Here is a 16974-nt window from a genome sequence, read left to right as displayed (position 1 = left end):
TGGGTTTATTAATATAGTTTCGGTTTATTAATACTAGTCTGGGTTCATTAATACTAGTCTGGGTTCATTATACTAGTTTGGGTTTATTAATACCAGTTTGGGTTTATTAATACTAGTCTGGGTTTATTAATACTAGTCTGGGTTTATTATTACTAGTTTCGGTTTATTAATACTAGTCTGGGTTCATTAATACTAGTCTGGGTTCATTAATACTAGTTTGGGTTTATTAATACTAGTCTGGGTTTATTAATACTAGTTTCGGTTTATTAATACTAGTCTGGGTTCATTAATACTAGTCTGGGTTTATTAATACTAGTTTGGGTTTATTAATACTAGTCTGGGTTTATTAATACTAGTTTGGGTTTATTAATACTAGTTTGGGTTTATTAATACTAGTCTGGGTTCATTAATACTAGTTTGGGTTTATTAATACTAGTCTGGGTTTATTATTACTAGTCTGGGTTCATTAATACTAGTTTGGGTTTATTAATACTAGTCTGGGTTTATTAATACTAGTCTGGGTTCATTAATACTAGTTTGGGTTTATTAATACTGGTCTGGGTTTATTAATACTTGTTTGGGTTTATAATACTAGTCTGGGTTTATTAATACTAGTTTCGGTTTATTAATACTAGTCTGGGTTCATTAATACTATTTTGGGTTCATTACATTCAATACATCAAAGATCTGCTGTTGTTGTATCAACCTTCCAGACTCTCAGGTCTTCTGGTTCTGGTCTGCTCTGCATCCCCAGAACCAGAACCAAGAGAGGAGAAGCAGCTTTCAGCATCTATGCACCAAAACTTTGGAACAAACTTCCAGAAAACTGTAAAACAGCGGAAACCCTGACTTCCTTCAAATCTCAAGTAAAAACGCACCTGTTTAGAGTTGCATTTGAAATGTAATATGTATGGATTTGATTTTGTGGATATGTATGTAATTTTTTTTTTTTTTTTTTTTTTCCTGTTGTGGGCAACGGGGCCCGGCGAATACCCGTGGTTAAACGGACGGCGGAGTCCGGCGGTAACAGGCGCTTAAATTCCGTGTCAAAGGGAAGGGGGGAGAAAGGGAAAGAAGAGGGAAAGTGGAAAAAGGGGAGGAAAAAAAAAAAAAAAAAAAAAAAAACCTTGGTATTTTATTCTATGTTGCATGCCTTCGTGTTTTGTGTTTATGATGTAAAGCACTTTGAAATGCCTTGTAGCTGAAATGTGCTATACAAATAAAGTTTGATTGATTGATTGATTAATACTAGTTTGGGTTTATTAATACTGGTCTGGGTTTATTAATACTAGTCTGGGTTTATTAATACTAGTCTGGGTTCATTAATACTAGTTTGGGTTTATTAATACTAGTCTGGGTTTATTAATACTAGTCTGGATTCATTAATACTAGTTTGGGTTTATTAATACTAGTCTGGATTCATTAATACTAGTTTGGGTTTATTAATACTAGTTTGGGTTTATTAATACTAGTTTGGGTTTATTAATACTAGTCTGGGTTCATTAATACTAGTCTGGGTTTATTAATACTGGTCTGGGTAAATTAATACTAGTTTGGGTTTATTAATACTAGTTTGGGTTTATTAATACTAGTTTGGGTTTATTAATACTAGTCTGGGTTTATTAATACTAGTCTGGGTTTATTAATACTAGTCTGGGTTCATTAATACTAGTTTGGGTTTATTAATACTAGTCTGGGTTTATTAATACTAGTCTGGATTCATTAATACTAGTTTGGGTTTATTAATACTAGTCTGGGTTTATTAATACTAGTCTGGATTCATTAATACTAGTCTGGGTTTATTAATACTAGTCTGGGTTTATTAATACTAGTCTGGGTTTGTTAATACTAGTTTGGGTTTATTAATACTAGTCTGGGTTTATTAATACTAGTTTGGGTTTATAATACTAGTTTGGGTTTATTAATACTAGTTTGGGTTTATTAATACTAGTTTGGGTTTATTAATACTGGTCTGGGTTTTTAATACTTGTTTGGGTTTATTAATACTAGTTTCGGTTTATTAATACTAGTCTGGGTTCATTAATACTAGTCTGGGTTCATTAATACTAGTTTGGGTTTATTAATACTGGTCTGGGTTTTTAATACTAGTCTGGGTTTATTAATACTAGTCTGGGTTCATTAATACTAGTCTGGGTTCATTAATACTAGTTTGGGTTTATTAATACTGGTCTGGGTTTATTAATACTAGTCTGGGTTTATTAATACTAGTCTGGGTTTATTAATACTAGTTTCGGTTTATTAATACTAGTCTGGGTTCATTAATACTAGTCTGGGTTCATTACATTCAATACATCAAAGATCTGCTCTTGTTGTATCAACCTTCCAGACTCTCAGGTCTTCTGGTTCTGGTTCTGCTCTGCATCCCCAGAACCAGAACCAAGAGAGGAGAAGCAGCTTTCAGCATCTATGCACCAAAACTTTGGAACAAACTTCCAGAAAACTGTAAAACAGCGGAAACCCTGACTTCCTTCAAATCTCAAGTAAAAACGCACCTGTTTAGAGTTGCATTTGAAATGTAATATGTATGGATTTGATTTTGTGGATATGTATGTAATTTTTTTTTTTTTTTTTTTTCCTGTTGTGGGCAACGGGGCCCGGCGAATACCCGTGGTTAAACGGACGGCGGAGTCCGGCGGTAACAGGCGCTTAAATTCCGTGTCAAAGGGAAGGGGGAAGAAAGGGAAAGAAGAGGGAAAGTGGAAAAAAAAAAAAAAAAAAAAAAAAAAAAACCTTGGTATTTTATTCTATGTTGCATGCCTTCGTGTTTTGTGTTTATGATGTAAAGCACTTTGAAATGCCTTGTAGCTGAAATGTGCTATACAAATAAAGTTTGATTGATTGATTGATTAATACTAGTTTGGGTTTATTAATACTGGTCTGGGTTTATTAATACTAGTCTGGGTTTATTAATACTAGTCTGGGTTCATTAATACTAGTTTGGGTTTATTAATACTAGTCTGGGTTTATTAATACTAGTCTGGATTCATTAATACTAGTTTGGATTCATTAATACTAGTTTGGGTTCATTAATACTAGTTTGGGTTTATTAATACTAGTCTGGGTTCATTAATACTAGTTTGGGTTTATTAATACTAGTCTGGGTTTGTTAATACTAGTTTGGGTTTATTAATACTAGTCTGGGTTCATTAATACTAGTCTGGGTAAATTAATACTAGTTTGGGTTTATTAATACTAGTTTGGGTTTATTAATACTAGTTTGGGTTTATTAATACTGGTCTGGGTTTATTAATACTAGTCTGGGTTATTAATACTAGTCTGGGTTCATTAATACTAGTTTGGGTTTATTAATACTAGTCTGGGTTTATTAATACTAGTCTGGATTCATTAATACTAGTTTGGGTTTATTAATACTAGTCTGGGTTTTATTAATACTAGTCTGGATTCATTAATACTAGTTTGGGTTTATTAATACTAGTCTGGGTTTATTAATACTAGTCTGGGTTTGTTAATACTAGTTTGGGTTTATTAATACTAGTCTGGGTTCATTAATACTAGTCTGGGTTTATTAATACTAGTTTGGGTTTATTAATACTAGTCTGGGTTCATTAATACTAGTCTGGGTTTATTAATACTAGTTTGGGTTTATTAATACTAGTCTGGGTTTATTATTACTAGTTTCGGTTTATTAATACTAGTCTGGGTTCATTAATACTAGTCTGGGTTCATTAATACTAGTTTGGGTTTATTAATACTAGTCTGGGTTTATTAATACTAGTCTGGGTTCATTAATACTAGTTTGGGTTTATTAATACTAGTCTGGGTTTATTAATACTAGTCTGGGTTATTACTACTAGTCTGGATTCATTAATACTAGTTTGGGTTTATTAATACTAGTCTGGGTTTATTAATACTAGTCTGGATTCATTAATACTAGTTTGGGTTTTATTAATACTAGTCTGGGTTTATTAATACTAGTCTGGGTTTGTTAATACTAGTTTGGGTTTATTAATACTAGTCTGGGTTCATTAATACTAGTCTGGGTTTATTAATACTAGTCTGGGTTTATTAATACTGGTCTGGGTAAATTAATACTAGTTTGGGTTTATTAATACTAGTTTGGGTTTATTAATACTAGTTTGGGTTTATTAATACTGGTCTGGGTTTATTAATACTTGTTTGGGTTTATTAATACTAGTCTGGGTTTATTAATACTAGTTTGGGTTTATTAATACTAGTCTGGGTTCATTAATACTAGTTTGGGTTTATTAATACTGGTCTGGGTTTATTAATACTAGTCTGGGTTTATTAATACTAGTCTGGGTTCATTAATACTAGTTTGGGTTTATTAATACTAGTCTGGGTTTATTAATACTAGTCTGGGTTTTATTAATACTAGTCTGGATTCATTAATACTAGTTTGGGTTTATTAATACTAGTCTGGGTTTATTAATACTAGTCTGGGTTTATTAATACTAGTCTGGGTTCATTAATACTAGTTTGGGTTTATTAATACTGGTCTGGGTTTATTAATACTAGTCTGGGTTTATTATTACTAGTCTGGGGTTCATTAATACTAGTTTGGGTTTATTAATACTAGTCTGGGTTCATTAATACTAGTTTGGTTTATTAATACTGGTCTGGGTTTATTAATACTAGTCTGGGTTTATTAATACTAGTCTGGGTTTATTAATACTAGTCTGGATTCATTAATACTAGTCTGGGTTTATTAATACTAGTCTGGGTTTATTAATACTAGTCTGGGTTTGTTAATACTGGTCTGGGTTTATTAATACTAGTCTGGGTTTATTAATACTGGTCTGGGTAAATTAATACTAGTTTGGGTTTATTAATACTAGTTTGGGTTTATTAATACTAGTTTGGGTTTATTAATACTGGTCTGGGTTTATTAATACTTGTTTGGGTTTATTAATACTAGTCTGGGTTTATTAATACTAGTTTGGGTTTATTAATACTAGTCTGGGTTTTTTAATACTAGTTTGGGTTTATTAATACTAGTCTGGGTTTATTAATACTAGTTTGGGTTTATTAATACTGTTCTGGGTTTATTAATACTAGTTTGGGTTTATTAATACTAGTCTGGGTTCATTAATACTAGTCTGGGTTTATTAATACTGGTCTGGGTAAATTAATACTAGTTTGGGTTTATTAATACTAGTTTGGGTTTATTAATACTAGTCTGGGTTCATTAATACTAGTCTGGGTTTATTAATACTAGTCTGGGTTTATTAATACTAGTCTGGGTTTATTAATACTAGTCTGGATTCATTAATACTAGTTTGGGTTCATTAATACTAGTTTGGGTTTATTAATACTAGTCTGGGTTCATTAATACTAGTCTGGGTTTATTAATACTAGTTTGGGTTTATTAATACTAGTTTGGGTTATTAATACTAGTCTGGGTTTATTAATACTAGTTTGGGTTTATTAATACTAGTTTGGGTTTATTAATACTAGTCTGGGTTTATTAATACTAGTTTGGGTTTATTAATACTAGTCTGGGTTCATTAATACTAGTTTGGGTTTATTAATACTAGTCTGGGTTTATTAATACTAGTCTGGGTTTATTAATACTAGTCTGGGTTTATTAATACTAGTTTGGGTTTATTAATACTAGTCTGGGTTATTAATACTAGTTTGGGTTTATTAATACTAGTCTGGGTTTATTAATACTAGTTTGGGTTTATTAATACTAGTCTGGGTTCATTAATACTAGTTTGGGTTTATTAATACTAGTCTGGGTTTATTAATACTAGTTTGGGTTTATTAATACTAGTCTAGTCTGGGTTTATTAATACTAGTCTGGATTCATTAATACTAGTTTGGGTTTATTAATACTAGTCTGGGTTTATTAATACTAGTCTGGGTTTGTTAATACTAGTTTGGGTTTATTAATACTAGTCTGGGTTCATTAATACTAGTCTGGGTTTATTAATACTAGTCTGGGTTTATTAATACTGGTCTGGGTAAATTAATACTAGTTTGGGTTTATTAATACTAGTTTGGGTTTATTAATACTAGTTTGGGTTTATTAATACTGGTCTGGGTTTATTAATACTTGTTTGGGTTTATTAATACTAGTCTGGGTTTATTAATACTAGTTTGGGTTTATTAATACTGGTCTGGGGTTTATTAATACTAGTCTGGGTTTATTAATACTAGTCTGGGTTCATTAATACTAGTTTGGGTTTATTAATACTAGTCTGGGTTTATTAATACTAGTCTGGGTTTATTAATACTAGTCTGGATTCATTAATACTAGTTTGGGTTTATTAATACTAGTCTGGGTTTATTAATACTAGTCTGGGTTTATTAATACTAGTCTGGGTTCATTAATACTAGTTTGGGTTTATTAATACTGGTCTGGGTTTATTAATACTAGTCTGGGTTTATTAATACTAGTCTGGGTTCATTAATACTAGTCTGGGTTTATTATTACTAGTCTGGGTTTATTAATACTAGTTTGGGTTTATTAATACTAGTTTGGGTTTATTAATACTAGTCTGGGTTCATTAATACTAGTTTGGGTTTATTAATACTAGTTTGGGTTTATTAATACTAGTTTGGGTTTATTAATACTAGTCTGGGTTCATTAATACTAGTTTGGGTTTATTAATACTAGTTTGGTTTTATTAATACTAGCCTGGGTTCATTAATACTAGTTTGGTTTATTAATACTGGTCTGGGTTTATTAATACAAGTTTGGGTTTATTAATACTAGTCTGGGTTTATTAATACTAGTCTGGGTTCATTAATACTAGTTTGGGTTTATTAATACTAGTCTGGGTTCATTAATACTAGTTTGGGTTTATTATTACTAGTCTGGGTTTATTATTACTAGTCTGGGTTCATTAATACTAGTTTGGGTTTATTAATACTACTTTGGGTTTATTAATACTAGTTTGGGTTTATTAATACTAGTCTGGGTTTATTATTACTAGTCTGGGTTTATTAATACTAGTCTGGGTTCATTAATACTAGTCTGGGTTCATTAATACTAGTTTGGGTTTATTAATACTAGTTTCGGTTTATTAATACTAGTCTGGGTTCATTAATACTAGTTTGGGTTTATTAATACTAGTTTGGGTTTATTATTACTAGTCTGGGTTCATTAATACTAGTTTGGGTTATTAATACTAGTCTGGGTTTATTATTACTAGTCTGGGTTCATTAATACTAGTTTGGGTTTATTAATACTAGTTTGGGTTTATTAATACTAGTCTGGGTTTATTAATACTAGTTTGGGTTTATTAATACTAGTTTGGGTTTATTAATACTAGTCTGGGTTCATTAATACTAGTTTGGGTTTATTAATACTAGTCTGGGTTTATTATTACTAGTCTGGGTTCATTAATACTAGTTTGGGTTCATTAATACTAGTTTGGGTTTATTAATACTAGTCTGGGTTTATTAATACTAGTTTGGGTTTATTAATACTAGTTTGGGTTTATTAATACTAGTCTGGGTTTATTAATACTTGTTTGGGTTTATTAATACTAGTTTCGGTTTATTAATACTAGTCTGGGTTCATTAATACTAGTCTGGGTTCATTAATACTAGTTTGGGTTTATTAATACCAGTTTGGGTTTATTAATACTAGTCTGGGTTTATTAATACTTGTTTGGGTTTATTAATACTAGTTTCGGTTTATTAATACTAGTCTGGGTTCATTAATACTAGTCTGGGTTCATTAATACTAGTTTGGGTTTATTAATACTAGTCTGGTTTATTAATACTAGTTTCGGTTTATTAATACTAGTCTGGGTTCATTAATACTAGTTTGGGTTATTAATACTAGTTTGGGTTTTAATACTAGTTTGGGTTTATTAATACTAGTTTGGGTTTATTAATACTAGTCTGGGTTTATTAATACTAGTCTGGGTTCATTAATACTAGTTTGGGTTTATTAATACTAGTCTGGGTTTATTATTACTAGTCTGGGTTCATTAATACTAGTTTGGGTTTATTAATACTAGTTGGGTTTATTAATACTAGTCTGGGTTCATTAATACTAGTTTGGGTTTATTAATACTGGTCTGGGTTTATTAATACTTGTTTGGGTTTATTAATACTAGTCTGGGTTTATTAATACTAGTTTCGGTTTATTAATACTAGTCTGGGTTCATTAATACTAGTTTGGGTTCATTACATTCAATACATCAAAGATCTGCTGTTGTTGTATCAACCTTCCAGACTCTCAGGTCTTCTGGTTCTGGTCTGCTCTGCATCCCCAGAACCAGAACCAAGAGAGGAGAAGCAGCTTTCAGCATCTATGCACCAAAACTTTGGAACAAACTTCCAGAAAACTGTAAAACAGCGGAAACCCTGACTTCCTTCAAATCTCAAGTAAAAACGCACTGTTTAGAGTTGCATTTGAAATGTAATATGTATGGATTTGATTTTGTGGATATGTATGTAATTTTTTTTTTTTTTTTTTTTTTCCTGTTGTGGGCAACGGGGCCCGGCGAATACCCGTGGTTAAACGGACGGCGGAGTCCGGCGGTAACAGGCGCTTAAATTCCGTGTCAAAGGGAAGGGGGGAGAAAGGGAAAGAAGAGGGAAAGTGGAAAAAGGGGAGGAAAAAAAAAAAAAAAAAAAAAAAAAAACCTTGGTATTTTATTCTATGTTGCATGCCTTCGTGTTTTGTGTTTATGATGTAAAGCACTTTGAAATGCCTTGTAGCTGAAATGTGCTATACAAATAAAGTTTGATTGATTGATTGATTAATACTAGTTTGGGTTTATTAATACTGGTCTGGTTTATTAATACTAGTCTGGGTTATTAATACTAGTCTGGGTTCATTAATACTAGTTTGGGTTTATTAATACTAGTCTGGGTTATTAATACTAGTCTGGATTCATTAATACTAGTTTGGGTTATTAATACTAGTCTGGGTTCATTAATACTAGTTTGGGTTTATTAATACTAGTCTGGGTTTATTAATACTAGTTTGGGTTTATTAATACTAGTCTGGATTCATTAATACTAGTCTGGGTTTATTAATACTAGTCTGGGTTTATTAATACTAGTCTGGGTTTATTAATACTAGTTTGGGTTTTAATACTAGTTGGGTTTATTAATACTAGTTTGGGTTTATTAATACTAGTCTGGGTTTATTAATACTAGTCTGGGTTTATTAATACTAGTCTGGGTTTTAATACTAGTTTGGGTTTATTAATACTAGTCTGGGTTTATTAATACTATCTGTTATTAATACTAGTCTGGGTTTATTAATACTAGTCTGGTTATTAATACTAGTTTGGGTTTATTAATACTAGTCTGGGTTTATTAATACTAGTCTGGGTTTATTAATACTAGTCTGGGTTCATTAATACTAGTTTGGGTTTATTAATACTAGTCTGGGTTTATTAATACTAGTTTGGGTATATACTAGTTTGGGTTTATTAATACTAGTCTGGGTTTATTAATACTAGTCTGGGTTTATTAATACTAGTCTGGGTTTATTAATACTAGTCTGGGTTTATTAATACTAGTCTGGGTTCATTAATACTAGTTTGGGTTTATTAATACTAGTTTGGGTTTATTAATACTAGTCTGGGTTTATTAATACTAGTCTGGGTTTATTAATACTAGTCTGGGTTTATTAATACTAGTCTGGGTTTATTAATACTAGTTTGGGTTTATTAATACTAGTCTGGGTTTATTAATACTAATTAATACTAGTTTGGGTTTATTAATACTGGGTTTATTAATACTAGTCTGGGTTTTAATACTAGTTTGGGTTTATTAATACTAGTCTGGGTTTATTAATACTAGTTTGGGTTTATTAATACTAGTTTGGGTTTATTAATACTGTCTGGGTTTATTAATACTTGTTTGGGTTTATTAATACTAGTCTGGGTTTTAATACTAGTTTCGGTTTATCTACTAGTTTATTAATACTGGGTTTATTAATACTAGTCTGGGTTTATTAATACTAGTCTGGGTTTATTAATACTAGTCTGGATTCATTAATACTAGTCTGGGTTCATTAATACTAGTTTGGGTTTATTAATACTAGTCTGGGTTTATTAATACTAGTCTGGGTTTATTAATACTAGTCTGGGTTTATTAATACTAGTTTCGGTTTATTAATACTAGTCTGGGTTCATTAATACTAGTCTGGGTTCATTACATTCAATACATCAAAGATCTGCTGTTGTTGTATCAACCTTCCAGACTCTCAGGTCTTCTGGTTCTGGTTCTGCTTTGCATCCCCAGAACCAGAACCAAGAGAGGAGAAGCAGCTTTCAGCATCTATGCACCAAAACTTTGGAACAAACTTCCAGAAAACTGTAAAACAGCGGAAACCCTGACTTCCTTCAAATCTCAAGTAAAAACGCACCTGTTTAGAGTTGCATTTGAAATGTAATATGTATGGATTTGATTTTGTGGATATGTATGTAATTTTTTTTTTTTTTTTTTTTCCTGTTGTGGGCAACGGGGCCCGGCGAATACCCGTGGTTAAACGGACGGCGGAGTCCGGCGGTAACAGGCGCTTAAATTCCGTGTCAAAGGGGGAAGAAAGGGAAAGAAGAGGGAAAGTGGAAAAAGGGGAGGAAGAAAAGAAAAAAAAAAAAAAAAACCTTGGTATTTTATTCTATGTTGCATGCCTTCGTGTTTTGTGTTTATGATGTAAAGCACTTTGAAATGCCTTGTAGCTGAAATGTGCTATACAAATAAAGTTTGATTGATTGATTGATTAATACTAGTTTGGGTTTATTAATACTGGTCTGGGTTTATTAATACTAGTCTGGGTTTATTAATACTAGTCTGGGTTCATTAATACTAGTCTGGGTTTATTAATACTAGTCTGGATTCATTAATACTAGTCTGGATTCATTAATACTAGTCTGGGTTTATTAATACTAGTCTGGGTTCATTAATACTAGTTTGGGTTTATTAATACTAGTCTGGATTCATTAATACTAGTTTGGGTTTATTAATACTAGTCTGGGTTTGTTAATACTAGTTTGGGTTTATTAATACTAGTCTGGGTTCATTAATACTAGTCTGGGTAAATTAATACTAGTTTGGGTTTATTAATACTAGTTTGGGTTTATTAATACTAGTTTGGGTTTATTAATACTGGTCTGGGTTTATTAATACTAGTCTGGGTTTATTAATACTAGTCTGGGTTCATTAATACTAGTTTGGGTTTATTAATACTAGTCTGGGTTTATTAATACTAGTCTGGATTCATTAATACTAGTTTGGGTTTATTAATACTAGTCTGGGTTTATTAATACTAGTCTGGATTCATTAATACTAGTTTGGGTTTATTAATACTAGTCTGGGTTTATTAATACTAGTCTGGGTTTATTAATACTAGTTTGGGTTTATTAATACTAGTCTGGGTTCATTAATACTAGTCTGGGTTTATTAATACTAGTTTGGGTTTATTAATACTAGTTTGGGTTTATTAATACTAGTTTGGGTTTATTAATACTAGTTTGGGTTTATTAATACTAGTCTGGGTTTATTATTACTAGTTTCGGTTTATTAATACTAGTCTGGGTTCATTAATACTAGTCTGGGTTCATTAATACTAGTTTGGGTTTATTAATACTAGTCTGGGTTTATTAATACTAGTCTGGGTTCATTAATACTAGTTTGGGTTTATTAATACTAGTCTGGGTTTATTAATACTAGTCTGGGTTTATTAATACTAGTCTGGATTCATTAATACTAGTCTGGGTTTATTAATACTAGTCTGGGTTTATTAATACTAGTCTGGATTCATTAATACTAGTTTGGGTTTATTAATACTAGTCTGGGTTTATTAATACTAGTCTGGGTTTGTTAATACTAGTTTGGGTTTATTAATACTAGTCTGGGTTCATTAATACTAGTCTGGGTTTATTAATACTAGTCTGGGTTTATTAATACTGGTCTGGGTAAATTAATACTAGTTTGGGTTTATTAATACTAGTTTGGGTTTATTAATACTAGTTTGGGTTTATTAATACTGGTCTGGGTTTATTAATACTAGTTTGGGTTTATTAATACTAGTCTGGGTTTATTAATACTAGTTTGGGTTTATTAATACTAGTCTGGGTTCATTAATACTAGTTTGGGTTTATTAATACTAGTCTGGGTTTATTAATACTAGTCTGGGTTTATTAATACTAGTCTGGGTTCATTAATACTAGTTTGGGTTTATTAATACTAGTCTGGGTTTATTAATACTAGTCTGGGTTTATTAATACTAGTCTGGATTCATTAATACTAGTTTGGGTTTATTAATACTAGTCTGGGTTTATTAATACTAGTCTGGGTTTATTAATACTAGTCTGGGTTCATTAATACTAGTTTGGGTTTATTAATACTAGTCTGGGTTTATTAATACTAGTTTGGGTTTATTAATACTAGTTTGGGTTCATTAATATTAGTTTGGGTTTATTAATACTAGTCTGGGTTCATTAATACTAGTTTGGTTTATTAATACTGGTCTGGGTTTATTAATACTAGTCTGGGTTTATTAATACTAGTCTGGGTTTATTAATACTAGTCTGGATTCATTAATACTAGTTTGGGTTTATTAATACTAGTCTGGGTTTATTAATACTAGTCTGGGTTTGTTAATACTGGTCTGGGTTTATTAATACTAGTCTGGGTTTATTAATACTGGTCTGGGTAAATTAATACTAGTTTGGGTTTATTAATACTAGTTTGGGTTTATTAATACTAGTTTGGGTTTATTAATACTGGTCTGGGTTTATTAATACTAGTTTGGGTTTATTAATACTAGTTTGGGTTTATTAATACTAGTTTGGGTTTATTAATACTAGTCTGGGTTTATTAATACTAGTTTGGGTTTATTAATACTAGTCTGGGTTTATTAATACTAGTTTGGGTTTATTAATACTGTTCTGGGTTTATTAATACTAGTTTGGGTTTATTAATACTAGTCTGGGTTCATTAATACTAGTCTGGGTTTATTAATACTGGTCTGGGTAAATTAATACTAGTTTGGGTTTATTAATACTAGTTTGGGTTTATTAATACTAGTCTGGGTTTATTAATACTAGTCTGGGTTTATTAATACTAGTCTGGGTTCATTAATACTAGTCTGGGTTTATTAATACTAGTCTGGATTCATTAATACTAGTTTGGGTTTATTAATACTAGTTTGGGTTTATTAATACTAGTCTGGGTTCATTAATACTAGTCTGGGTTCATTAATACTAGTTTGGGTTTATTAATACTAGTTTGGGTTTATTAATACTAGTCTGGGTTTATTAATACTAGTCTGGGTTTATTAATACTAGTTTGGGTTTATTAATACTAGTTTGGGTTTATTAATACTAGTCTGGGTTTATTAATACTAGTTTGGGTTTATTAATACTAGTCTGGGTTCATTAATACTAGTTTGGGTTTATTAATACTAGTCTGGGTTTATTAATACTAGTTTGGGTTTATTAATACTAGTCTGGGTTTATTAATACTAGTTTGGGTTTATTAATACTAGTCTGGGTTTATTAATACTAGTTTGGGTTTATTAATACTAGTCTGGGTTTATTAATACTAGTTTGGGTTTATTAATACTAGTCTGGGTTCATTAATACTAGTTTGGGTTTATTAATACTAGTCTGGGTTTATTAATACTAGTTTGGGTTTATTAATACTAGTCTGGGTTTATTAATACTAGTTTGGGTTTATTAATACTAGTCTGGGTTTATTAATACTAGTCTGGGTTCATTAATACTAGTCTGGGTTCATTAATACTAGTTTGGGTTTATTAATACTAGTCTGGGTTTATTAATACTAGAATAAATCAATGTAACTAGTAACTCCACTAGCGGTGTCGCGATACCGCTAGTGGAGTTACTTTGTGACAATTATTATATTAAAATGTTGCGAACTCAATCTCTAAATCTCGTTTGTTTGTCACCGCTACACACACAAAATAAAGAAAATTAAAGACAAACGATGTGAAAACTTCACTCTAATGTAAATAGTACTTTTCCTCAGTTTTTGGTCTGTGGGTGAAGCGCATGAAATGCTTCTATGGGGTAAATTCATTCTCACTAAAAGACGAAAACAGGGTTGGATTAGCAGATGAACCCGTACCGGTACCGGTCCAGCTGCATTCATCCTTCAGTCGAGCCGCCCGCTTTATGAATGCGCCTTTATGGACAGAAATGATCTCTATTCTGTAAATGTCCAACTTATGCACAGGATTTCTCTTTTTTAGAATAAACTTCTAATAAAGTGTTTATTACAAAATGTTGGTCTTTCAAAATGCTGAGATTTCCACCTGGTATTTTTTTAATATCCTGAGGACCGGAAAGCCCAAATTGGGTTCTTACAGCTGTTCTGTTTATCAGTGCTACCTGTAAGTCCATCCTACCTTGTTGATGCGCATGCGCACATCGATGTCACGTCACATACTGCTTACTCATCAGATTTCTCATAAATACGTCCTACTTGTGTAAATTTAATTTCATGTGTTTTATTTCATTGAAGATTATAGTAAGTTTTATTAACATAATTTTATACCAGGCTTTCATTAAGTTGCTGTTTTACTTCATTTTTTACTGTACATGACAGGCAGCTTATAAATGGCTTCAGGCACCTGCAGGGGGCGGGGCAAGGGGGGTGCGAAAGGGGGCTTGTCTTTTAAACACATTCTAATGGTAAAATAATTGTCTAAAGATAAACAACAAAAATGAGCATGTTCAGAAGATCACAGTTCTTGGAGAAATTGAACTGGTTTTAGTTCATGAACTTCATAGCTCAAGTTACAGAGATTTGACTGACTGCCAGGACTTGAGTTTCAGGCAACCGAGAACAGGTCATTACTTGTGGTTAGCTAAAAAAGACAAAGCACAAGCACAGAGCAACATAAGATCAAGGACATTTCCTACATTTAATTAGTTTATTTATTACAAACAATAATCATGCAGCGTTTCTTATTAATTAGCTCATTGTTCAAATGTTTGATTACATTTTAATTGAAAACTTTTAAATTGGAACCTTTTCCTTGAAGCAAAAACATTTGATGTGTTGTAGTTTGAAAGAACATTTTGTGCTACAGACACATTCTGAATAACCAAAAAAGCTGTGAAATTGTACAGTTTAGAAGACCACAGGTAAATTCTGTAGATAATTATTTCTCACAGCAACAGGCATTAAACGTATACGGCCTGTGCCCAGCTGTCAGCTAGGAGGAATGACAATTTTAGCAGTACTGACATGCTTATTTACTGATCTAACCAGCTGCACAAAAATATATATTTGAGAAAGTAATGCGTAAATAAAACAAAGGAAAATACAATAACATGAAAGACTGAGTGATTTAGTTCTCCTCTACATTTCCGTATATTTCTGGCCTATGTGATGGTTCTCAGTGAGTGGGTGTGCAGATGCATGTCACAATATGATCATGATACATTTACATGGCTCCCTGAAATGTAACAGGGCAAACTTTACTGGTTTCAAAGGACTAATCCCTCGTATGCAGGTCCCTCAGACTCAGGAGACTCTCTCTGCAGACGGAGATGCTCCAGTGTGTTGTTGAAATGTTTGTTGATCTGCTCCGTTTCTTCACTTGCCTCCAGGTTAGGAAGATCTTCCCTGATCTTTTGGATCAACTGGTTTAGTACCTGGAGAGTCACCTGGATGGAGAGGAACAACAACAGTATTTTATTGAACAGGAGGTTTGAATTGTTTCCAGGTTCACATGATTTAAGCTGTTCAGTAGAAGCATGCTGGAGTTCAGAAAACTGAAACCCAAACCTGACTGCTGGTCGCAACAAAATATCAACTGTTAATGGTGTGAAGTTCCTCAAGCTGCTCTGTGCAACTGCTCAGCTAACAGTGACAACTGAATGACAGCAGACCACATCCAGAAACAATCAAGAAATGGGTTCAAATTGTTTCCAACATGTATTCAGAAGAAGTCAGCAACTCAACAAAGTTTGATTTTAGAGTGTATTCAGCAGTCCAAAAAAGGAACTAAAACCATTTTTTTCAAGAAGGCATATCTCCGACACGCTCCAGTAACCGAGAATGTCCCTAACCATTACATCATACCTAACCCTAACCCAAAACTCAATTCACACCTTGGTCCTGAATGTAATCCCAACCCCAAAAGCAGCATTTTTGGGTCAAAACTGGGTTTTTGGATCAGCGATTTCTGGGTCCTCATAAGAAGCAACAGGTCCTTATGAGCTCCTTATTCTGTAATACTTTGTATTTTGTAATACAAGGTATTATAGAAGCATGCACACACACATGCACGCAACTGCAGTAAGGTACTCCACCTATAACACCATGGTGTGTAAGAAAACAGATATTTTTTTATTGTAAAGTTAAAACATTAACTTTAAAGGTTGATTCGCTCAAATTAGAAGTAAACCAGGAGTGATCAATACGTGAATATCGATCTACCGGTCGATCGCAGGAAGGTTTTGAGTCGATCTCGGCAGCCAGTGACAAACTAAAGGCCGTCAGGACGCTGAGACCAGAACTTCCTCTTCTAACAGCCTTATCAAAAATATTCACCAAGATCCAAAATGTTTGTAGCTTCATTAAAGAATAATATATATTTTTTAAATCAACAAAGCATTTAAAATGAATAATCTCAGTAATTATTGTTTCAACAGATCTAAAGATATTTCATCTTTAAAATTTGAGGGACAACTTAAGAGTCCTAGTCTAACTGTTCCACAGAAAAAAAAAACAACTATCTTGTTCACCACTTTCATTCAGCTACAATTATGCAATTATTCCATTGCATTTATTGGAAGAATAATTTTGTTGCGAAACTAAAGACAACGGAAACAATGAAAGAAAAATCAATAGCATTAGGAGACAGATACTCAGGAAATAAATTTGTGGTCAGTGCAAGATGATAGTAGGAGAAAATGTAAACAAACTGTCATGTCCTCCCAGCCGAGCCAACAGGAAATATTTCATAAAAGCCAAAAAAAAAAAAAAAAAAAAATAAAAAAAGAGATGAAATTTATA

At 32.0% G+C, this 16974-nt stretch overlaps 1 protein-coding gene across 1 annotated transcript in view; it reads right to left on the bottom strand.

Moving 5' to 3' along the window:
• Nucleotides 1–14848: 14848 nt before the first annotated feature.
• Nucleotides 14849–16974, bottom strand: part of vps35 (VPS35 retromer complex component) — a 39105-nt gene continuing 36979 nt past the window's right edge. Inside the window, exon 17 of the mRNA XM_055022447.1 lies at nt 14849–15620. Coding sequence (XP_054878422.1) covers nt 15441–15620 — 180 coding nt within the window. The 3' untranslated portion in view covers nt 14849–15440. The remainder of the gene's footprint in view (nt 15621–16974) is intronic.

The sequence above is a fragment of the Poeciliopsis prolifica genome, unplaced genomic scaffold (assembly GCF_027474105.1).
Source record: "Poeciliopsis prolifica strain line A6 unplaced genomic scaffold, Auburn_PproV2 SCAFFOLD086, whole genome shotgun sequence".
NCBI classification, from domain to species: Eukaryota; Metazoa; Chordata; class Actinopteri; order Cyprinodontiformes; family Poeciliidae; genus Poeciliopsis; species Poeciliopsis prolifica.
The sequence above is the reverse complement of the archived record's forward strand: the minus strand, read 5'-3'. Positions and strand labels throughout refer to the sequence as shown.